This window comes from Pogoniulus pusillus, chromosome 2 (genome assembly GCF_015220805.1).
Source record: "Pogoniulus pusillus isolate bPogPus1 chromosome 2, bPogPus1.pri, whole genome shotgun sequence".
Taxonomy (NCBI): Eukaryota; Metazoa; Chordata; class Aves; order Piciformes; family Lybiidae; genus Pogoniulus; species Pogoniulus pusillus.
Genome location: NC_087265.1, coordinates 15596876 through 15619269, shown reverse-complemented (window position 1 = coordinate 15619269; position 22394 = coordinate 15596876). Strand labels below are relative to the sequence as shown.

The 22394-nt window shown below is 46.5% G+C and overlaps 2 protein-coding genes across 2 annotated transcripts; one reads left to right on the top strand and one right to left on the bottom strand.

Moving 5' to 3' along the window:
* Positions 1 to 1838: 1838 nt before the first annotated feature.
* Positions 1839 to 8006, bottom strand: NIFK (nucleolar protein interacting with the FHA domain of MKI67). The gene is made up of 6 exons (XM_064157380.1): positions 7845 to 8006; positions 7635 to 7760; positions 5134 to 5242; positions 4262 to 4473; positions 3664 to 3744; positions 1839 to 2403 (listed from the first exon to the last, which is right to left on the bottom strand). Exons 1-6 carry the CDS (start codon positions 7989 to 7991, stop codon positions 2227 to 2229), a joined length of 852 nt encoding a protein of 283 aa, XP_064013450.1. The 5' UTR covers positions 7992 to 8006; the 3' UTR covers positions 1839 to 2226.
* A 393-nt stretch (positions 8007 to 8399) lies between these two features.
* TSN (translin) lies at positions 8400 to 20917 on the top strand. Its single transcript, XM_064157367.1, has 6 exons — positions 8400 to 8704; positions 8785 to 8878; positions 16841 to 16937; positions 17760 to 17875; positions 18621 to 18700; positions 19371 to 20917. The coding sequence occupies exons 1-6, from the start codon at positions 8639 to 8641 to the stop codon at positions 19605 to 19607; spliced, it is 690 nt and encodes a 229-aa protein (XP_064013437.1). The 5' UTR covers positions 8400 to 8638; the 3' UTR covers positions 19608 to 20917.
* The last annotated feature ends 1477 nt before the right edge of the window (positions 20918 to 22394 follow it).

Below are 22394 nucleotides of genomic sequence, written 5' to 3'. Positions count from 1 at the left end.
AGAACTCAAGAGACTTGGAATGAGCATATTTCATCAAGATCCATATCAGGTTTCTCCCATATTCTTAAATCACGGTAGGGGTGGGGTAGTGATACCATTTCAGCCAGTCACTCCAAACTGCCAAGACTAGACAGGTTTCTTTAGAAGTCCAGGAGGCCATTTCCCAGAAAACCTTGGGTTGCCTTTGTCAGACGGTGGCCTGTGTCCCAAATACACTGCTGCCCCCCGGTGTCAGACTGTCCAAGAGAAAGCTCCGGACAAAAAGAAATTCAGCCATGTTTCTAGTTCATCTTGATCCAACAGCCACCTTTATTTGCATGACACAGTTAAGAATATGGATTTTTAAAGAAAACTGCCCATTCTGGGCAGATACATTTTGCTTTTCTTCTACTACTTTCAGCTGTAAGTCAAGGCTGAAAATTTTCAGAGCTGCAAGTCAGTTACTAACAGCTAAGCAATTTCTGACAACCACTCTGATCACGTTTCTTTCAGACCTTAGCCAAGGATGAGTTATCCATGGGTCTGAAGTGTAAAGACTGCCTGTTTCACATGCACACAACACAGAGGAAAAAGCCTACAGGGGCATGCAGTAAAGCTGCTAGTAAAAGAGAAGGACTGTCAGTGACCACCAGGCTAGTTATCAGACCTCCCCAGCATGCCTAAGATGACAGGCATGTGATATAAAGACCCACTCATCCAAGTGCACTCTCCAACAGTTTAGAACAACAAAGAATGATGCAATTTCAGTCACTGAGAGAATGTCATTATCATCACGTGCTTATTCAAGTGATCAGGGCAGAGAGGACAGAATTAACCAGGTTCAGATTTCTTCTGCTCTTCCAGGAGTCCAAGTCTTAAAATAGACAAGGAATTAGTGCCAGTCACCTACCTAAGCAGCTGGCTATTATCACCTGGGCTTCCCTCTACAATCTGCTGCCAAGCCTGACCGACAGCCAACAGTACAGCAGTAGACTGTTTCATCTCTTACAATAAACGATCACAGCTAAGTACTTGCCACAAAGCTCTAACTGGAATTTATGCAGGTCTCAGATTTGCACTGTTAGATAACTCTAATTGCAGTCTTAAACTGGACTGGATGTCTGCAGTCAGCTATGACAGGTTACACTGGAATAAATCTTGATTTATTTTCAGGTGATAAAAAGAGCCTTGCTCACTCGAGAACAGCCATACATAAGCTAGTTGTCACTATTTGCTCCTCTCCACAGTTCAGCAAGAAGTCCCTCAGAAAGCAGTTTGCAGTTACTTCAGTATTTTTTGAACCAAGCAGCAGCAATTGTATGGCACACAAAATAGCAGAGAAACAACAAGTTACTTTTGCCTGGTCAGCCCAGTCACATACAGGATCTCTACAGTGTGAAATGCCTTTAACATTAAGTGTATGAGGAACAGAAATGTAGCTTTGACTCCAGATACACACAAGTCACCCTCCATCCTCAAGAATGGGACAACTCTCAAATACAGGCCTTCTGCCTGCATAGGGAAAGGAATGGCAATCTTCATCACGAGTGACTTCAGCAATCTGTCTCAGCAACTTTCTAATCCCAGTCCTTTCCAAGTCCTCTGCAACCACTCCACATCCTAGCAAAGGCTGAGTTTCCCAGGCATTGCTGAAAGCAGAGCAAAAAGGCACTGCTGTGTTCTGACAGTGTGGCATTCTGCCTCTGTCCTGACAGTACAGGGCAAATCTTGACTGATCACAAACAGAAAATAATCAAGGTACATCTTCCTGAGCAAAATATCCCTCATCCTCTATTTGTGATAGTATGTAAGAACTCACCTGAAACACAGACAACAGAAGAAACACCACCAACAGTCAATACAGCTGTAAAATGTATTTTTTTTATAACCTGCCATTAATTATAAATGTAAGACACAACCTGGATCAGCAAGTACTGAATGGACAGCCTCACATTTCCTTTCAAAATAGCGAGTGCTAGAGACAAGTTACAGAATTAAGGCTGTGGCATGGCTCTAGGTGTGTCACAGCATGGGCACCTGTGAGCACAAAGTCAAGAATATCTTCAAAGGCAGAGAAGGCTGTAGGTGCCTAGGGTGGGGTTAGGAGGGGACTGCAAACAGATTCCTCGCCTAGGACAGGCTGAAAGAGTAGTCAAGGCAGACCAAGCCAGGGCAGCAGAACCACAGGAAGCTCCACCTTGCCATTTTTTGAGCTGAGGAAAACACATGGCTACAGTCATCAAAATTTTATGTCTGTTTCTTCAGGTTTGGTCTTTTTCTTGGAAGCTTCTTTTGTTTCTGCACAGCATTCTTAACACGGGCAGGGGGCAGTTTAAGAGTTATTTCATTGTCCTCTTTGTCATCATCCACCTGAGCAGCTTTCCGGCGCTCGAGCACTGTTGGAGTACAGACTGGAGTAGGATCCTGAAGAAATCAGAAATACATAATTCATTGCAAAGCATCTGCCAGAGGAAGGTGTCACTGCCTCTGTGGTGCCACAAAGGACCTCAGTCCAGCTCTCCTTTAGAAGTTTCTCATGGCAGGGAGCACCGCTTTCTTTTTATAACTAGTTATTTTTGCAGACAGTATTTCTTCAGACAAAAGTATCATCTTCAAAAGACTACACGCAAAAGGCAAATACAAATTAATTCACACTTTCTAATGTGTCATTACACACATCTGCTTTCTAAATTTTATTATTTCCTGACTGAAAACACAAAGAAAGCCAAGAGGAAAAGAACTGGGCAGTGAGGGAATGTATTTGAGACTGGAAATGTCACATTCATGTCCACACATGTGGACAGAAATGCCACATTCATGCTCATGGCAAAGCTGATATATCCCAGCTTCATTGTATCAGTGAGCTCTCAGAAATAAGATGACTGAATGTAATTTATCCTTTCTTCCTCACAACCAGCTCTGTCCCAGTTATCATAGACAAATCCAGTAATGTTAAAAAAACAAAGCTAAAACTGCAGAGATGATGAAACAAAAACCAGAAAATGTTAACATCTTACACAACTTTTAGACTGTCAGTGCCCCAAATCTCAGTCCTGATGACCTGAGCTTCCCTTTCATCCTACTGCTACTTTTAGCTAGCAACAGTTTTCAAATTACTTGAATGCCATGCCTAGAGAGCACAGAGGAGGGACAACACAGTGTGAATGTGAGACAGACAGCATTAAACTGTATTAACAATTCAACTTCCTCATTGTCCAACAGGCCAACAGGATAAAGTGGCACAGTGCAGAAGGACAACACCGAGGAAATAATGTCATAAGGGTCTGAAGCACAGATGTAGGGGATACAGAGAATAATTGTCACCAGTACCTTGTGTTTCTTCTGCCTCAAGTTAGTGCTGAAGAGAAGAAACTGAAAGCAGACACATCAGTGCCTGTATACAACTCAGGTCCAGCACTATCAGTTAAAACACACTCAGCAGAAGCCTTGCAACTAAATACTTCCATAGGAAAAAGAACTGAGAGGACCAAACCGCCCTCCTCTGTTGAACAGTGTTACTACATCTCAAAGAAACTACCTTCGGTTAAAAAAAACAAAAATCTCTCACACGATGCCCAGGTTTTTTAAATTAATATGCAGAAAACAGTTGCAGATTTGAAACATCTGCCTCAGTGTGAAAGGTGAAGTGTGGCATTGGGCACCACCAGGACTGTTTGGCCTTACCTGGCTGCTCAAAGAAACGTTCAGTTTTGGCTTCTTGGATGGTTTAATTTTACTTCTCTTTATGGAACGCTCCTGTGCCGCCTAGGAAGCAAGACAGATCAGACAGATCACTACAAGCTTCCTTGTGCAGATGCGGTCTCTTAACAGCATATAGGTTTCTTTGCTTCTAAACTACAAAATCATTGCCACAGCAATTAGGTTTGAATTAATGAAGTAAATCATAGAGCCATACAGGTGACCTGGCTTGAATAAAAACACACAAAGTAACGTTAAAAGAGCTGTGACTGTGCATTAAAAAAATATTGCATTAAAACTGCATGGCTAAAATCCAAGTATTGCACCAAGCCTTCTGAGACAGGGTGCAATGATGAAAACTGTAGTCTTGGAACCTGCCTTCAAACACCTGCTCTGCCAAAGCCTCCCACAGGAATTGGGCAAAGCCCCATCATTCTTCTGTGATCTACAGACAGAGGGGATAACTACAGGACACCAAATGATTTACACTAATGGAAAAAAAAGCAACTATCTTCTCTTTGCTGCTACTTCTTTTTTTGTCTAAAAGTAAACCCACACACAGAGTACAACCCAGTGAACTTACAAAACCTGGGAAGTCATAATCGAATCCCTTTTCAGCCAGCCTCTTCCGTAGAAGCCTCTCCTTTCGTAGCAGTCGCTTTGTCATCTTTGCCTTCTGCACCAGTGAACGAATCTTATTGTACCGCCTGACTGCTGGCTGAGAGGGCTTCAGAAACCTTTTGTTACAGTTTTTGAAGAGGTTTTCATGGACTCTTTCAGGAGGCATGAACTGACCTGTACCACAAACATATAACACCGAGTTATTAACAGATCTACCCCTCTCACCAAATGTATTCAGTTTTCATTTTAACATCCTCCACCACCACAGAGCACTAATGAAGCATTTAATGAACAGAAATAATGGCAAGCAATGAAACATTCCTCAATAAGAGAACTGATAATGGATGGCTGAAAAGAAACCTTTATATGCTTCACCTAGAAAAGAAACTTGGTCTTCCAAAGCTGATGAACATCTAACTCACAGTCCTTCAGAAAACAAGTGTTACTGTCACTGCCTCTGTGAAACTTACTAATTTCATTAATCTTCTGGCTAACTACACAGAAACAAGTGCAATGGTTATAAGACAGAGTTTCAACATTAAAGGAGGCATGTCCACAGCAAACTCCACTGTTCCCTGAGAATCATGTCACGTGATTACACAGTGTACATTATCAGCCTAAAGGGAAAAACAGTAGTAGCGAACAAAAAGGTGCTGGAGATGTTGTTTACACGTGAACAGCAAAGCAAGAAAAGCTCATTCCCACAGAAAATCCTTTCAGGACAAAAATTCATTGAAAAAAAAAGGCAAGATTCTCCAAATTTAAAAAAAATCACACAAAACCCTATGCATTTTCTTTGGACATTAGAGGACCTGCACTTCAGTTAATACTTACACTTTAGCAGTCTTTCCGAAAACAGGTAGTTGTTCATTGTGTCTGCAACAATCTTAGCCACATCATCAGACTCAAACTCTATAAATCCATAGCCTTTGCTAGCTCCTGTCTGCAAGCAACAACAGAAAAAAATCTGAAGCAATGCCTTGATACCACAAATTATTGTGGAGAAGACTCAAGAAGACCTTATTGCAGTCCTTCAGTACTTAAAGTGACCTGTTAGAAACATGGTGACATACATTTTAGCATGGCCCATTGCAAAAAGGAGTGATGGGTTTAAAATAAAAGAGGAAGATTTAGAGAGAGAAGGAAGAAATCTTTTACACTGAGGGTCTCCCAGGTCATCCAGCAAGGCAGTAGAAGCCCCATTCCTGGAAACATTTAAGGTGTGAGCAACCTGATCCAGTTGAAGATGTCCCTGATGACTGCAGGACAAATGGACTAGGTGATCTTTAAAGGTCCCCTCTAAGTCAAACCATAGTGTGATCTCTACAACTACCTGAAAGGAGGTTGTAGCCAGGCAGGGGGTTGGTCTCTTTGCTCAAGCACCCAGTGACAGAACAAGAGGACACAGTCTCAAACTGCGACAGGGCAGGTTTAGTCTGGACATTAGGAAGAAGTTCTACAAGAAAAGAGAGACTGCCCATTGGAACGGTGGTGGAGTCACCATCCATGGAGGTGTTTAAGAGAAGGCTGGATGAAGCACTCAGTGTCATGGTTTAGTTAATTAGAAGGGTTAGGTGGTAGGGTGGATTTGATGATCCTAGAAGTCTTTTCCAACCGGCTTAATTCTTTGATTTTATGCATCCAAAGTCACAGTTCATTGTCTTGGTTTTGCTGGGACAGAATCACAGGCCAGCCATGGGATTCTGGCCATTAGCAGTTTGGACTAAGCCAGGGCAGCTCCCCCAAGCTAGCATATACAGGTGTATTCTATACCACAAGCTCATTATAAAGGAAGAAGTTTGCTGGGAACAAGAGCTCTTCCTTCTTCCATCCCTGGCAAGGGCTTGCTCACCACATGGCCTGCTTTCCTCTGTACTGTGATTGCTGTATATTCATTGGACCAAGAATAACTTCGTATACTTTATATTGGTCCTATTTTTGCAGCTTCATTAAATTATTTTTCATTTCAACCCACAGATATCCTCATGTTTTTTGATCCTCCTCCTCTGCTTTGGAGGAATCACTAGGTGATAGAATAACTACTATAGTTCAGCCACAGATAGAGGCTAAACACAAACACCTATTCCCAGCTAATTACAGAAGTAATTACATAAATGTTCAGTGAACATTAGCACTAGTCAGGCCACACCTCGAGTACTGTGTCCAGTTCTGGGCCTCTCAATTCAAGAAGGATGTTGAGGTGCTGGAGCATGTCCAGAGAATGGCAACAAAGCTGGTGAGGGGCCTGGAGCACAAATCCTATGAGGAGAGGTTGAGGGAGCTGGGCCTGTTTAGCCTGGAGAAGAGGAGGCTCAGGGGTGATCTTATTACTGTCTACAACTACCTGAAGGGGCATTGTAGCCAGGTGGGGGGGTGGCCTCTTCTCCCAGGCAACCAGCAATAGAACAAGGGGACACAGTCTCAAGTTGTGCCAGGGTAGGTATAGGCTGGATGTTAGGAAGAAGTTCTTCACAGAGAGAGTGATTTCCCATTGGAATGGGCTGCCCAGGGAGGTGGTGGAGGCACCGTCCCTGGGGGTCTTCAAGAAAAGCCTGGATGAGGCACTTAGTGCCATGGTCTAGTTGACTGGCTAGGGCTGGGTGCTAGGTTGGACTGGATGATCTTGGAGGTCTCTTCCAACCTGGTTGATTCTATGATTCCATGAAGTAAATTCAGTCTTAAATTGATATGAGAACAGTTGCAAATATACGCTTGCATATTAAAAAGGGCTCACTACTGGCTATTTCTTTAGAGAAAAAACCAAACAAGCTGGCCTGCATTGCTGTTCTATTGTTAACAAGCTTATACAGCAACGTTATACTGCAGCAATAAATCCAGAAGTGAGAAGCTGGACCTACTGAGTGCAAAACAATAAGAAAACTAAACCAAAGTCTATTCCATCACATTTCATGTTCTACCTTAGAATGGCAACACTTCTCACATAAGTGCATTTATTTTGGGAAGAAAAAAGAGATTACATTAACTGTCACCGCCTGCTCACGGTCACAGAAGTAAAGACTAGTTTAGGTTGGAGGGGACGTTCAAAGTCATTCAGTCAACCTCAGAGACAGTGCCTCAGAAGCTACCAGCCCAACAACTTGTTTCGGAAGTACCACTCTTAGGACAAGCCCCCTTCTGCCCACTCGTGGAACTGCAGCCAAGTTTTCCCACGTGGAGCGCACCGACAGCGGAACACCGGGCAGACGGCAAGGACACGGGCAGCCCCTTTATGAGTAGCGACAGCAGCAAGAGACTGGGAACGCTGAGAAGCGCCCATGTCTGTCAGCAAGGAACACAGACCCAGCGGCCGGGCCGGGCCTGCTCAGGGCTTTTACCTTCTTACTCCTCGAGAGCCGGAGCCGCGTCACCGTCCCGAACTGCTCGAAGTACTCGTGGAGCTGCGGCTCGCAGAGCCCCCGCGGAAGGTGTCCCACATACACCACGCCCGGCGTCAGCGTCTCCTGCGGGGCACAAAGCAGCACATCAGGACACGCCGCGTTGGGCCAGGACAAGCCACTCCCACTCCGCCATAGAGTGCCTCTCACCTTGGCCCCTCGCTTCTTGCAGGCCTGCTGCACCTTTTGCTGGAACTGGCGCTGCAGCCGCGGTTCCAAGGCCAGTAACGACGCTGACGCAGGTGCCGGCACAGAGGCAGCTGCGGCCGCCGCCGCGGCCCCACACACCGCCGCCATGCTGCACCTCCCCCCGCACCGGAAGTACGTCGCCCCCTCACGCGCGTTGCAGGCGCGGCCGGAACGCGCAGGCGCAGAGCGGCGATGCTCTGTCTCCTAGCAACGGGGCGCGGCGCTGCCGACCGAGCCGTACTCCGCACGGCGTCGCGTAGCAACGCGGTGCTGTCGTCAGGCAGCTCTGTCTCCTAGCAACGGGGCGCGGCGCTGCCGACCGAGCCGTACTCCGCACGGCGTCGCGTAGCAACGCGGTGCTGTCGTCAGGCAGCTCTGTCTCCTAGCAACGGGGCTGCCGACGATGCCGGAACGGGGCGCGGCGCTGCCGACCGAGCCGCATTCCGCACGGCGTCGCGTAGCAACGCGGTGCTGTCGTCAGGCAGCGGGGCCCTGGCGTGGCCCGTCGCGGCGGCGGTGGTCGCCCTGGAGCCAGGTCCGCCGCACCAGGACGGGGACTCTGGAACACGAGAGAACATGATCACCTCCGGGACGAGCAGCTTACCGCAGACACCCACCCTCGTCGCTCGTTCTGCCACCTTCTGGCTCCTGCCGCTCAGGCAGTGCATTGGGCAGCCCGGCGCCGTCTGCGCAGAAGGCCCCCATCTGGGCGCGGGAGGCCCCAGAGGCGGGCGGTGGCGGTGGCGGTGGGCACCATGTCGGTGAGCGAAATGTTCATCGCGCTGCAGGGCGTCCTCACGGCGGACCAGGACATCCGCGAGGTGAGCGCGGGGGCGGGCGGGCTAGGGGAGAGCTACGCCCGGGGCGCGGGGCCTGGCCTGACTGCGCCCTGTGTCCGCAGGAGATCCGGAAGGTGGTGCAGGTGCTGGAGCAGACGGCCCGGGAGATCCTCACGCTGCTGCAAGGCGTGCACCAGGGAGCCGGCTTCCAGGACAGTGAGTTCCGCCGTACCGCCGCGCTCCACCTTCCGGGGAAAAGCCGGCTGCGGGTGCGGGGAGAGTGACCCCGGGCTGCGCCATTCCCTCGGTCACGGACGCTGCTTTTCCAGCTTTCAGTCGCGCATGGACGCTCCTGGGGTGTCCTGGGGCTGCTGCTCGGGGGGGGGGGGTGCGGCTGGGATGCCTCAGGCCAGATAAGCTGCCATTTATCCTCAGGAAATGCTGTTGTTTTTCTTTCTCTGCTTCCTGGCTTGGCCACACACTGCGTCGGTGCAGAAGAGTGTGTTGTTTTACAGGCGTTCACTTTCGGAGTTACCAGATGGGCTCACAAGTTTCCCTTTTAAGTGGCACACATGTCGAGTTTTGTGTTGTGCTGAGGACCTGCTGGGCCTTTATGCCTTCGTCCTTTCCTCACCTCTTCATCTCACACCCCCAAAAACTGCTATCCTGAAAGTTCTGCAGGGAGTTCAGGATGGTGTAGGAAGGGGGTCTTTAGTCTGTTGTGCACAAGACTGCCTCGGTGTCTAAGAATATAAAATCTGCTGATGTTGCAGAAGGTAAAGGGCACTTGCAAATGGGTGATAAAGCAGGAGCTATCCCTGATGTAAACCTGAACAGCAACTGGAATTGTTCTGCTATTTTGGTGTTTTGGGTTGTGGCTAGCATGGTTCCTTGCTTTCAGTCCAAATTTGTTTTAAATGTTTGACATAATTTTTCTGGGCAAGCTTATTTCCTTCAGTGTGTGAGAACAGCACTACAGACCTAGCTGCCAAACGTGTTCTTTCTGCTCCCTTTTCCTCATTATTTGACTTACTAGTGAAGCTACAGTGGTAAAGTGTTTTTTCCCTTAAATGTGTCTTTGAAACTCGTTTTTAAAGTCGGCTCCCAAGAAGAAGTAACCATTCTGATTTTTCCTAGAAAGTCTTGAGAGGAATCTGGGGAAAAACTTGGCAGGCCACTTTCTGAAGGTGAATAGAAGACTAAATACCACCAGGTGCTGTTTTGTTCACCTGCAGAGCTAACTGGTGATTATCAGGCTGGTGGTGTTCACCAACACCCTGGAGCTGGAGGGTTGGGATGTCTCTGGCATCTGAGAGATATGTGTTTAGTAACATGCAACACCTGAGGTTTGTCCTCCGCTTGCAAGTGCAGCTCCCACATTAGGGGATGTGGCAGTGCTAAAAGTGAGAACAGATAGTTGGTTAATTTACACAACCATACACTCATTCTTCTAAGCTGAGTAAACCTGTGGATGTTTGGATAGTTGTTTTGCATGGGTATCAATTTCAGTTGTTGCTTTCCAGCATTTAATAGTGGAGACCTGTGTCTGGCTCTGTGTATTTGCACTTGATTTTTAATTTTGGAAGGGAGCTGGTCCTGGAACTTGCAGAGTCTAAGATCTGAAATAGTAGTTGGAAAAAAAAAAGGTAGGAAAAACGATTATCTTATAATTCTTGTAATACCAGAGATGGTGAACACATTGCTTAATAGGTTAGGAGTTAACTCGTGATAATAGACCTGTCAGCTTCTGATCATTTACAAGCATAGTGAAGTCAGTAAACCCTTAGATTAATAAAGATTTATGGCAGAATAATAGAAATTAACAGAAGGATTGTTTGGGGAATAAATAGCACTTGTCAGATGTCAGACATTTAGGCTGCAGTTTTATTTGATACTAGTTGTAGTTCTGCTGTGTAGTGTGCTGAAATGGCTGCTGAGGCTTACTACAGCACCTCATTTGTTTGGTCAGTAAGGCATTTTTACTGATGAACTAAAACAGCTCTTCCTTAGTAGAATTAAAAGAGGAATACGTGATGACTCCTGTCACTGGAAGAGAGGATTATTCATTGCAGCAGAGTCCTGACTAGACTGCAGGGCATCAAGATTTCTTTAGCTTTGTATTTATTTTTTCCAAGATTTAAGTAAAACTATTAAGATTATTAATAAACTGTATTGAACTATTGTTCTGGAGCACTCCAGATTCCTTTCTTCTCCTTTCCCCCCCACCAAGGGTTTGAATGGGGAGAAGAAGGCACAAAAGCTGCTTTTTCTGCCTCCTTCCCCCCACTCATAGAATCATAGAATCAACCAGGTTGGAAGAGACCTCCAAGATCATCCAGTCCAACCTAGTACCCAGCTCTAGCCAGTCAACCAGACCATGGCACTAAGTGCCTCATCCAGTCTTTTCTTGAACACATCCAGGGATGAGGCACCACCTCCCTGGGCAGCCCATTCCAATGCCAATCACTCTCTCTGTCAAGAACTTCCTCCTAACATCCAGCCTATACTTCCCCCAGCACAACTTGAGACTGTGTCCCCTTATTCTATTGCTGATTGCCTGGGAGAAGAGGCCACCCCCTACCTGGCTACAATGTCCCTTCAAGTAGTTGTAGACTGCAGTGAGGTCACCCCTGAGCCTCCTCTTCTCCAGGCTAAACAGCCCCAGCTCCCTCAGCCTCTCCTCATAGGGTTTGTGTTCCAGGCCCTTCACCAGCTTTGTTGCCCTTCTCTGGACACGTTCCAGCACCTCAACATCTCTCTTGAATTGAGGGGCCCAGAACTGGACACAGTACTCAAGGTGTGGCCTGACCAGTGCTGAGTACAGGGGAAGAATAACCTCCCTTGTCCTACTGGCCACACTGTTCCTGATGCAGGCCAGGATGCCATTGGCTCTCTTGGCCACCTGGGCACACTGCTGGCTCATCTTCAGCCTACTATCGACCAGTACCTTTCCTCCTGGTCCCTTTCCTCCTGGCTGCTTTCCAGCCACTCAGTCCCCACCCTGTAGTGCTGCTTGGGGTTGTTGTGGCCAAAGTGTAGAACCCTCCACTTGGCCTTGTTAAATCTCAACCCATTGGCCTCTGCCCACCCATCCAGCCTGTCCAGGTCCCTCTGCAGGGCTCTCCTTCCTTCCAACAGATCCACACCTGCTCCTAGCTTGGTGTCATCTGCAAACTTACTGATGCTGGACTCAATCCCCTTGTCCAGATCATCAATAAAGATATTGAACAGGACTGGGCTCAGCACTGATCCCTGGGGGCACCACTAGTGACTGGCTGCCAACTGGATGTGGCACCATTCACCACCACTCTCTGGGCTCTGCCATCCAGCCAGTTCTTGATCCAGCAGAGTGAATCTGTCCAAACCATGACCTGCCAGCTTGGCTAGGAGCTTCTTGTGGCAGACAGTGTCAAAGGCTTTGCTGAAGTCCAGGTAGACTACATCCACAGCCTGCCCCACATTCACCAGGCAGGTAACCTGATCATAAAAGGAGATCAGGTTGGTGAGGCAGGACCTGCCCTTCCTAAACCCATGCTGGCTGGGCCTGATCCCTTGGCCATCCTGTAGGTGCTTTGTGATGGCACTCAAGGTGACCTGTTCCATCACCTTGCCTGGCACTGAGGTCAGGCTGACAGGTCTGTAGTTTTCTGGCTCCTCCTTATGACCCTTCTTGTGAATGGGTATCACATTGGCAGCTTCCAGTCTTCAGGGACCTCTCCAGTGAGCCAGGACTGCTGATAAATGATGGGGAGTGGCTTGGCCAGCTCAGCTGCCAGCTCTCTCAGCACCCTAGGGTGGATCCCATCCGGTCCCATGGACTTGTGAGGATCCAAATGTCTCAGCAGGTCCCTTCTTCCTCATGGATTAGAGGGGGACTGTACTGGTCCCTGACTCCATCCACCACTTCAGGATCCAGCTGTCCTGGAGACAACCTGTCCCACTATTGAAGATTGAGGCAAAGAAGGTGTTAAGCATCTCTACCTTTTCCTCATCCTTTGTCAATATGTTCCCCTCTCTATCTAATAAGGACTGGAGGTTGTCCTTGGCCCTTCTCTTGCCATTCAGATATTTAAAGAAACATTTTTTATTTTCCTTAACAGCAGTGGGCAGCCTGAGCTCCAAGTGGGCTTTTGCCTCTCTCATTTTTTTCCTACAAGACCTAGCAACATCCTTGAACTCTTCCTGGGATACCTCACTTTTTTTCCTGAAGGCAACACACTCTCTTTTTTATCTTTAATTCCTTTAGCAGCTCCTTGCCCATCCAGTCTGGCTGCCTCCCTCCCTGTCTCCTCTTCTGGCTCAATGGCACTGCCTGCTCCTGTGCCTGCAGGAGTTCTTTCTTGAAGCAGGTCCAACCTTCCTGGACCCCTTTGTTTTCAAGGGCTTTTTCCCAAGGAACTTTCTGAATTAGTTCCTTAAATAGGCTGAAGTCTGCCCTTCGGAAGTCCAGTGTGGAGGTTCTGTTGATGCCCCTCCTGGTTTCTCCATGTATTGAAAACTCTCTAATTTCATGGTCACTGGACCCCAGGCAGCCTCCAACCACCACATCCCCGACCAGGCCCTCTCTACTTGTGAGCATCAGGTCAAGCAGGGCTGCCCCCCTGGTAGGCTCACACAACAGCTGGGATAAGAAGTTGTCTTCCACACATTCTAAAAACCTTCTAGACTGCTTCTTCTCTGCAGTGTTTAAGTCCCAGCAGATGTCTGGTAGGTTAAAGTCACCCACCAGAACAAGGGCAGGTGATCTTGAGGCAGCCTCCAGTTGTTTAAAGAGTAATAAATCAATCTCTTCTTCCTGGTTGGGTGGTCTATAACAGACTCCAACCAGGATATCAGTCTTGTTGGCCTTCCCCTTAATTCTCACCCATAATGACTCAACTTGATCATCCTTGATCTCTACCCCCATGACATCCATAGCATTCCTAATATACAGAGCCACTCCCCCACCTCTTCTCCCTTGCCTGTCTCTCCTGCAGAGTCTGTAGCCACTGATTACAGCACTCCAATCATGTGAGTCATCCCACCACGTTTCAGTGATGGTGACAATACCATAGTTTTGTCTATAGTTTGAGGGCAGAGTTTTCAGGAAAAAAAAATAATTCAATTTTATAATTCCTGACTCGGCCATGTTTATTCCCTGCCTCCACAACGACTATAAAACTGTTAAAACATATAGAAGCTATTAACTAATTAACTAAAAGGCAAAAATACTAGTAATTACAAGTTCACAGGTGGCAGAGTAACTAACCATGCTTGGTGACCACAGCTGTGTTGTGCTGGATGATTTGGGCTGGTGCTGCTGCCAGCAGAAGCTGTGTTGCTTGTTGTGCCCCATCCCTTGTGCCAGCATAAGTGGAAGATTACTTTTTGTCTCCCACAGCAGGTTGATGCTTTGTAGTTACTCTGGCTTCATCAGTTGAGATGGATGAAAACTCAAGGAAACAACAGAGAACCGATGACAAAAGGGTTTGCAGCAGGTTGAGCAATCCATCCTGACAAAGAGAGGGGTGAAGGATGGTGTGAGCTCTGCTAACAGAAATAGGGAATGGCTGGAAGCTTGGTAGAGGGTGGTTTCCTGTAACAGCCAGTGGTTTTTAGAGCATTAGCTTGCAGAACACCTTTCCTCTGTTTTCTGGGAACTTAGAATACCTCTTAGCTAAATCTGTTTTCATGGAGTTTTTCATCTAACCTCTTTTACCATGGGGCAGCCACGTACTAACAGATAGCAGCTGTTTCATGGTGCAAACTTCTCTGTGGTCTCTCCTTGTACTGAGTATGAGACAGTGTTCAGCTGTGGGGTAAGCACTTGTCAGTCACTATTCAGCTGTGGGGAAGGAAAGCCTCAGGCCAGCAGCCTCCAGACCAGGGTGAGAGCATCTTTCACTCAGCTCCATCTGCTCTCTCTCCAAAATGGAGTTTGAAAACTGTTCAGAAAGCTGTTGAGGGCAGCGTGTGCCACAGTTTGCTGTTAGCTGATGTGAGTTTGAGTGACAGTTGTGGAGCCTTTGGAGGCTGGAATTCAACTTGGTATGTATGTCTGTGCTGATGAAACATGTTGTATTAAGTTTAGCAAAACATCAGCGGTGATACGCAAGGATGGATGAAGACAGTTTGGAGTTGGGAGGTTTCATGTGTATTTTTGGGTGCTGTGATCTGAAACTTTAAAGATTATTTGGTTCTGTCACAGTGTCCTTTGGCAGAAGCCAAAATCCAAATTTATTGCTTATCCTGTCCCCAGTTTCCATGTGACAGACCTGAGGCAGAGACCATAGTTTGAGGACAGCATTCAAAGGGTAGATGTTAGTGAGTTTCACACATTTTCTTCGTTGTGGATACTAGACAAAACACTCTTAAGTTCTGCTTCCTGAAGCTTTTAAGTGTCCCCCTCTTTTTTCACAGCAGAAATAATGTTTTATTAATTGAAAGAAGTTTTCTAAACACACATAAGTGACTCCTGGTAGGGTTTGTTTGGACACTGGAATGGGCTACAGAACTGGGGCAGTTCAAGGCAAGTTTGGACGTGGCACTTGGTGCCATGGTCTAGCCTCGAGCTCTGTGGTAAAGGGTTGGACTTGATGATCTGTGAGGTCTTTTCCAACCCTGATGATACTGTGATACTGTGATACTGTGATATAAGACTCTTTTATCACAGCATCAGATTTAGCTTCTGTGGATCTTGTTTAAATAATCCCAGTTTCTACACATCAAGATCCAGGAGTGCCTGTTACGTTGATCTTCTGCTTTCCTTGGGTGGTGTCCAGGATCTCTGAAAAGGCCTCAGTTAAGTACTGGTGTGAGCGGTTCTGTCGGGTCCTGGTAGTGCGGGTGCAGCGTGGCTGTAACTCATGCCAGCCAACGGGAGGTGGCAGTGGGTGGTACATAAAGAGGAGACCGTTTATCTGCAGGAGTATGGTGACATACAGGTGACCTGACAGCAGGAAATGCAGCTTCCTGAAGGCATGTTGCGCCTCATCTAGCCTAAGTCTGATCAGTAAGAACAACATCTAAGATGCTGAAGTGAAGAAAGAAAAGTTGCTTGTCCTTGGGCTGTACGAGTTGTTGGATGGCACTACTTGGTGTGTGTGCTTTCTGTGGGGCCAGCTGCTGCGTGCAGCGCCGTTCTGTTGCTTTTGATCTGGTCACTGCTGTTTTTCTAAACCACTGCTTTAGGACGCGCTACAGAACGCCTTGATTCTTTGTAACACCAGTACAGCCCAGCTGGCTGCCCCTTTCTCTCGCTCCAGCCACACAGATACAAGTAAATTCTTCCCATTATCGACTCACACCTGATTGCTGCTGTGTCCTTTCTCCTGTAGTGCTACCCATGGTGCTGCTGCATGGCTGGGCTTGTTGCATGAGACTAACTATGCCACTGCTCTTGCTTGCTGCTTTCCTTTCCTTCCAACATCTGCTGCCACAGTCTCAGCTCTTCTACATTTACAGACCGTCAAACAAACCCAACCCTCGGCTACCTCACAAAATCACAGAAAACACCCTTCAGATCATCAAGTCCAACCATTCTCTGTCTGCCAAGTCTGGTGCTAAACCATGCCGTGTAGCACCATATCTCTGCATCTTTTAAACACCTCCAAGGATAGGGATTCAAGCACCTCCCTGGGCAGAGAGGTCTTACACTCAATGCCTTTTTCCATCTCTGCTTGTCACCTCCCCTTCAGCACTGCTTGTTTATTGCCCTGCTCAGCGCATCCCAGGCTCCTTTGCTCATAGGTTCATTCCTCAGGTGAACACCACTTCAGCTCTTCCTTCATTCCTCTCTCTCTCTGTCTCTTATTCCTTGTTGATTGTTGGACCATAGGCTGTGCGACCTTCACAGTGTTTTCTTGTCAGTACCTGTTACAGAGTGGGTTCTTCATCCACGTCATTTTTGTAGCAAGAGTAATTAGTGATGATTAGCAGTGATTCTTAAGTGACACTGGGGCATCTTAGCTCAAGTTTGAAACTAAGGCTTGAAGCAGATTAGACAGCATAGAACTCTTAGAGCTTTTCTCCTCCAGCTGTGTGACTCGTGGCTTGACAATTTCTTACATTTATTCAGATGCCAGTAGGTTTCCTTGGACAGCAAAGGAACATACCTAGAACTGTCTGCAGCAGCAGGCTCTCACTTTAGAAAGCCCTGCTCTCTGCCAAGTGTTGAGGGTTGCTCTGTTTGTTTTTCAGTACCAAAGAAATGTCAGAAGGCTCGTGAACACTTCAGCACAGTGAGAACACAGATGGAATCTCTGAAGACCAAATTTCCTGCTGATCAGTATTACAGGTGGGCAGGATCACACAGGCCAGACATAGATATGGGGATTCCCTGGGCACATTTGGCATCATGACTTTGGAAGGATGATTTAAAGGTTTATGGGCTGATTGGTTTTTCTGTTTAAAAGGTAAATCATGGTAGAGACGTGGTGTTTTTATCAACACAGATTACAAAGTGCTTTTCTTCAAGTGCTCTGCTTGTAACTTCCACAAAAAATATCCAATATTTAATTATCTTTCTTTCTTTTAAAAAAAAAAGAGACATGAAAATGTTAAGAAACTGATGTTCTGTTGGCAGTGCCCTTGTTTCTGGGAGCAGAACATTTGCTGCTCCATTAATTTCAGTTAAGTTATTTGGTTTGGGGCATTTCTGAAAAGGAAGCTCTAAATCTGTCATGAAATGGCTGGTTTGATACGGCAGGTACTAAACGAAGTTGTCACTTCTGTGTTTTGTTGCTGCCAGAAGGGGACAGTGTCTAGCAATGACATTTCAAAGAACAAGAGTCTTGTCAGCTCAGATCTGCTGAGGGAAGATGGGAGGGAAAGCCCTGGCTGTCTTGTGGGCATGACAACTTGAGAAACTCCATGACCTGAGTAGGTGTGCAAGGTGCAGGCAAATGTTGGTGTCAAGGGTGTATTATCTTGGGGGTGAAGTTCTGGAGTACAAAGGAAATGAATTTAAGGTGGAGTCATTTTGATAAGCCAAAAAATATTACAAAGTGCTATGTGCAAATGTGGAAAATGGAATGTAAGCATAATGTGTGCTTCTTGTCTGCCTCTCCAGTAACAGGTTTTACTTATTTATACCTTGACCTGGTGTTTTCTTCAACAGATTTCATGAGCACTGGAGATTTGTGCTGCAGCGGTTGGTGTTTCTGGCAGCATTTGTAGTCTACTTGGAATCAGAAGCGTTAGTGACCCGAGAAGCTGTTGCAGAAATACTTGGGAGTAAGTTCATGTTGTAACTGAAGAGAAAAAGCTTGTAATGTTTTCAGCAGTACAGGGAAACAGCAAAACTTCTTCTTTTCCTGAGAAAGAAGTTCCAAAACTTATTTAGTGTTTGATTCCTTTATATAAAACACAAAATCTTTGAGAAGGTGGAAATCAGCAAATGTAATGTGAGCCCAAGTATTTGTTAGTTTCTTCATCAGTGAAGATGGTTACCTTAAATTGTGTAAATCTACCAAAACAAAAATACAGAGGTGAGATCTTATTTTTCTCACCTTCTGGGTGAGAAAAGTGTGAAAACCAGATTCAGTTCCTATGCTGTGAGAGAATTGTGCCTTCCAGGAAAATATTTTTCTAGAATCATAGAAGGGTCTGGATTGGAAGGGACCTCCAAAGGTCATGTAGTCCAACCCCCTATGCAGTAAGGAGGGACAACTTCAACTAGATCAGGCTGCCCAGAGCTCTGTCAAGCCTCATTTTGAAAATGACTGCAGCCCCCTGTCCTGTCTGCTGATGTAAATGCAGTTTTTCTGTTGGCTCAGTTCCAACCTGCCGCACATCCAGTTGAGCCTGCACAGAATGCTAAATCTGAACGCTGAGACAAGGCAGTAATTGCATCACCTACAGGAAAAGGCTGACTTCTATTTTGTAATAATATTTCATAAATTTGATATTTCAAATTAGCTCCAGTAAACAAAGGCAGTTTTGACTTGTCACTTGATTACCACTCTGCTTTTCATCTTAGTTGAAGCTGATCGAGAGCGAGGCTTTCACCTGGACATTGAGGACTATCTTTCTGGTGTATTAACTCTCGCCAGTGAGCTGGTAAGGAAAATGGTCATGCGTATATTTGAGTTGAAGCTGACCTAAAAACAACCAGTATATTTCTCTAACTTTCCAAAGATGTTCCTGGAAGTTATGATACACAACACCATGATCTGAACTTCCAGCAAACTGCCTCTGTGTACACCACAGTTGTTCCTCACTGAAATGTTAAGATTTAAACTAGTGACTTGTTTGAAAATCCAGGATTATGTGCAATAAAAAGGTAGATCTAAGTCTGAATAATCTGCCTGCCTGGAGCAGAAGTGCTTCATGTGGTAAATCATGGAATCATAGAATCAACCAGGTTGGAAGAGACCTCCAACCTAGTCCAACCTATCCCCCAGCCCTATCCAGTCAACTAGACCATGGCACTTCTCTTGAAGACCTCCAGGCACGGTGCCTCCACCACCTCCCTGGGCAGCCCATTCCAATGCCAATCACTCTCTCTGTGAAGAACTTCCTCCTAACATCCAGCCTATACTTTCCTTGGCACAACTTGAGACTGTGTCCCCTTGTTCTATTGCTGGTTGCCTGGGAGAAGAGGCCACCCCCCACCTGGCTACAACCTCCCTTCAGGTAGTTGTAGACTAGTAAAGTAGCAAATAGGAATAGTGTGGTGATTTGGGTGTGTTCCTCTGCTGATGTTCTGCTGTGTGTCCTGCTCTCCTAGGCCAGGCTGGCAGTGAACAGCGTCACAGCTGGTGACTATTCTCGCCCTCTCCGCATCTCAACTTTTATCAATGAGCTGGACTCCGGCTTCCGCCTCCTCAACCTGAAGAACGACTCCCTGCGGAAACGTTATGATGGCCTCAAGTACGACGTCAAGAAAATCGAGGAGGTGGTGTACGACTTGTCCATCAGAGGACTCAATAAGGAGGCAACGGCTGCGGCAGGGGCAGAGAAATGAAGGCTGCTCATTTCAATGACAACATCATCGATTACCTCAGATGGTTGCCAATTTAGGAAGCATGCTAGCGAAGCCTTCCAGCAGTAGTTTAGTGGAACTGCAGCTGAAAGCTGCTCTCTATTTTCTTACAAGAGGTGTAGTACGGGTGTTAGACCTTCAAAATGTTTTGTAAAATCATGCCTAGATTAGGGCAGGAGGCTCTGTTTCCAGTGGAACTCCTCTGTCAGAACCCACGGTGCCATTCTGTGCACTGCAGCAGTAGCACTCAGTAACTCCTGTGAGCTGAAATTCTTGTTAGGTCTATAGTGGTGCTTCACTGCTCTGGCAGGGTTGTGCTCCAGCCGTCTCTGCTCACGGCCCCTTCAAGACGTGTGCACAGCACACAGCTGGGTGCAGATCCATGTGATGGTTTAGAAGATGCAGTGTGTAAATATATATGCTTTTTTTAAGACACAGATTTTCTTTTTTTTCTTTCTGTTTCTTACATTTCCACTTATAGCAGTAAATGGAATGGATTTGCAGAACTGTTTATTAACCAGATCTTTTGCAGTGGTTTCTGTTAATGCATCTCCCTTAACTGAGAAATTAGTGAACGTGCTCTGAGAATTTTTCTATTGGAACTGGTCTAGTACACCCGGGCACATTTCTCTCTCTTCCCCTTTCTCTCTCCCTTTCTCTTCCCCAGATATATTTCTGTTGCCAGAGAAAGCAAGACTTTGTTGAGCATCTGCTTTCAGTGGCTGGTATTTGTTTTACTGCCACGAGTAAACGCTGAGTTTTAACATGATCATTTGCCTTGAGAACTCAGTGTAACCAATGTTTATTTTTTTAACTACCAAGTGTTAGCTGACAAACTGCAGAGAGCATCTCAGTTTTAACAATCTGCATAGGACACAGCTGCATCCGTATCCTGGGATTAAAAACAATCCCATTCCACAGCTGTAATTCCTGCAGTAAAAGATTTGTATCTTCAGAAATGGGAAATCACTAGGTTCAGATATTTTGCATGTAAGATGTTTGCAAACACCAGCAGCCTCTTCTGTGTAAGTGGACACTCCTTCCTCACTGTGTGTTTCTTGTCCTGAATCACTTTGAGTGTTGACATTACTTCTGGTGGTGCAGGAGGGTTAAGGATTAAAGATAACTTCTCTAGGAGGAGGGGTATTTCCAGAGGATGAACACAAGCAGTCAGGTCTGTGTGGGGTTTGTTAGCGTTTCATTTTGTTGGCAAAGACTTACCGTTGTTTCAGTTAGGGCTTTGTTTCTTGAAAGAAAATAAAAGCTGTTCTTGGATTTGGGCCATTTGGTAACTCTGCCTGTGTTGTGATTATCTGTTGTTATTTGGTTCCTTTTGTGGGAGCCTACTCTGAAATATCGTAGTTCTGCCTTCACCTGTTCTTCAGCACCAGTAGAATTCCTCCCTTTGTATGTGGTTTGGTGGTGAGCTCTTGGCCCATGTCAGGCTGCAAACATGGTTCATAGGCTTCTCTTTCCTTTTTGTCATATTTCACCAAGTAAAACAGGAGAAGTGGGGAGAAGTGTATCACTACCAACTCCAGGATATGGCAAGGTTCACCTCCAGAACATCTCATAACTGTTTGTCCTCATCCTTTGTATCTTGTGTCCCATAAGACAAGGAGGTGGTAATACCCCTCTCTTGCAGCTGAATGAGGATGTGAGTTCCTTAGCTCCACAGCAAAGAGACCAACTTTCAAAGTAGTTTTTTGTTCTTGCCTTGTGCCACCATTTGCTTCTTTCTCACTTTAGCCCTGTGGAGGTGGGAGGAAGGAAGGAGCTTAAGCCAGTTCTACTGCCAAGACCAGAGAGTGGTGAAACAACACTCTTAAGGCTCTGACACAGCCACACAGACCAAGGTCACACAGGAAGTGTGTGGGAGCAGGGGAATTACAGAAAGGTTTCCTGAGCATTAGGCAGATTCCTCTCAGCTTGGAGGACTCCTGGCATGTGGGGTTGGGACACAAGGCCACGTGGCATGGCAGGTTTCTGGTTCCAGGGCAGGCTTTGTGCTGGCTTGTGTCCCAGGAGCTCCAGTTCCATCTGGTCACACAATAGGTTTGCTTCTTGACTTGAGATCCCATGTGCCCAACACAGCTTTTCAGTAGATGCTAGGTCTGCCAGCTCTTGCATCTTACATAGTATCCAAGAGCTGGTGGAGATAGAACAGTGCTGCATCACAAATGCAGCAGATACTGTGTGAGGGACAACAGGACAAGCAAGTGCTTGAGAAAGACTCTCCAGTGCTGTGTCCCTGGAGCATATTTAGCAAGCACTTTGCACCTCATTCTTTCCCATTCCTAGCTTCTTCCTCTGGAAAAGCATAGTTTGCAAGACCCAGCCTGACTGTGTGCTGTATTCCCAAACTGAGTCTGGGAAAGAGAAACCAGCAAACTTTGTCCCTATGCTGCAGCAGGGTAAGATTGGGGTGGCGGGAAAGCTGTGGATTTTGTGGCTTCCTCTGAACAGAGGCAACCTGTAGGAGCTTGTGGCCTCAATTGTGATTTGCACATTACTCTGTTCCTAAATGGTAAGTTGTGTTTCTGTCTCAGAGCCAGGAGCAGAGGGCAGAAGGAAAGACCCAGAAGACTTGAGTAGGGATGGTCTCTTCTCTGACCCTTCCCTTTTCCCAGGAGCAGGTTAGCCAGCAGGGAATGACAGTGAGAAATAGAGCTCTGAGGGCTGCAGAAGCTTGATGGTTCGTGATGAATCAGATGCACTTGAATTCTAAACAAGTAACTCCTGTTGGTACTGAATGGGCTGTGCAGCGAG

Excerpts from the sequence above, each read along its gene's own strand:
- NIFK (XM_064157380.1), bottom strand. The coding sequence starts at position 7,991 with ATGGCGGCGGTGTGTGGGGCCGCGGCGGCGGCCGCAGCTGCCTCTGTG. Across the intron at positions 4,474-5,133 it reads TTCGGAAAGACTGCTAAAGT|GTCAGTTCATGCCTCCTGAA; the intron begins GTAAGTATTAAC and ends TTTGTGGTACAG. Across the intron at positions 3,745-4,261 it reads ATTATGACTTCCCAGGTTTT|GCGGCACAGGAGCGTTCCAT; the intron begins GTAAGTTCACTG and ends CTTGCTTCCTAG.
- TSN (XM_064157367.1), top strand. The coding sequence starts at position 8,639 with ATGTCGGTGAGCGAAATGTTCATCGCGCTGCAGGGCGTCCTCACGGCG. Across the intron at positions 16,938-17,759 it reads CCTGCTGATCAGTATTACAG|ATTTCATGAGCACTGGAGAT; the intron begins GTGGGCAGGATC and ends TTTCTTCAACAG. Across the intron at positions 18,701-19,370 it reads TAACTCTCGCCAGTGAGCTG|GCCAGGCTGGCAGTGAACAG; the intron begins GTAAGGAAAATG and ends CTGCTCTCCTAG.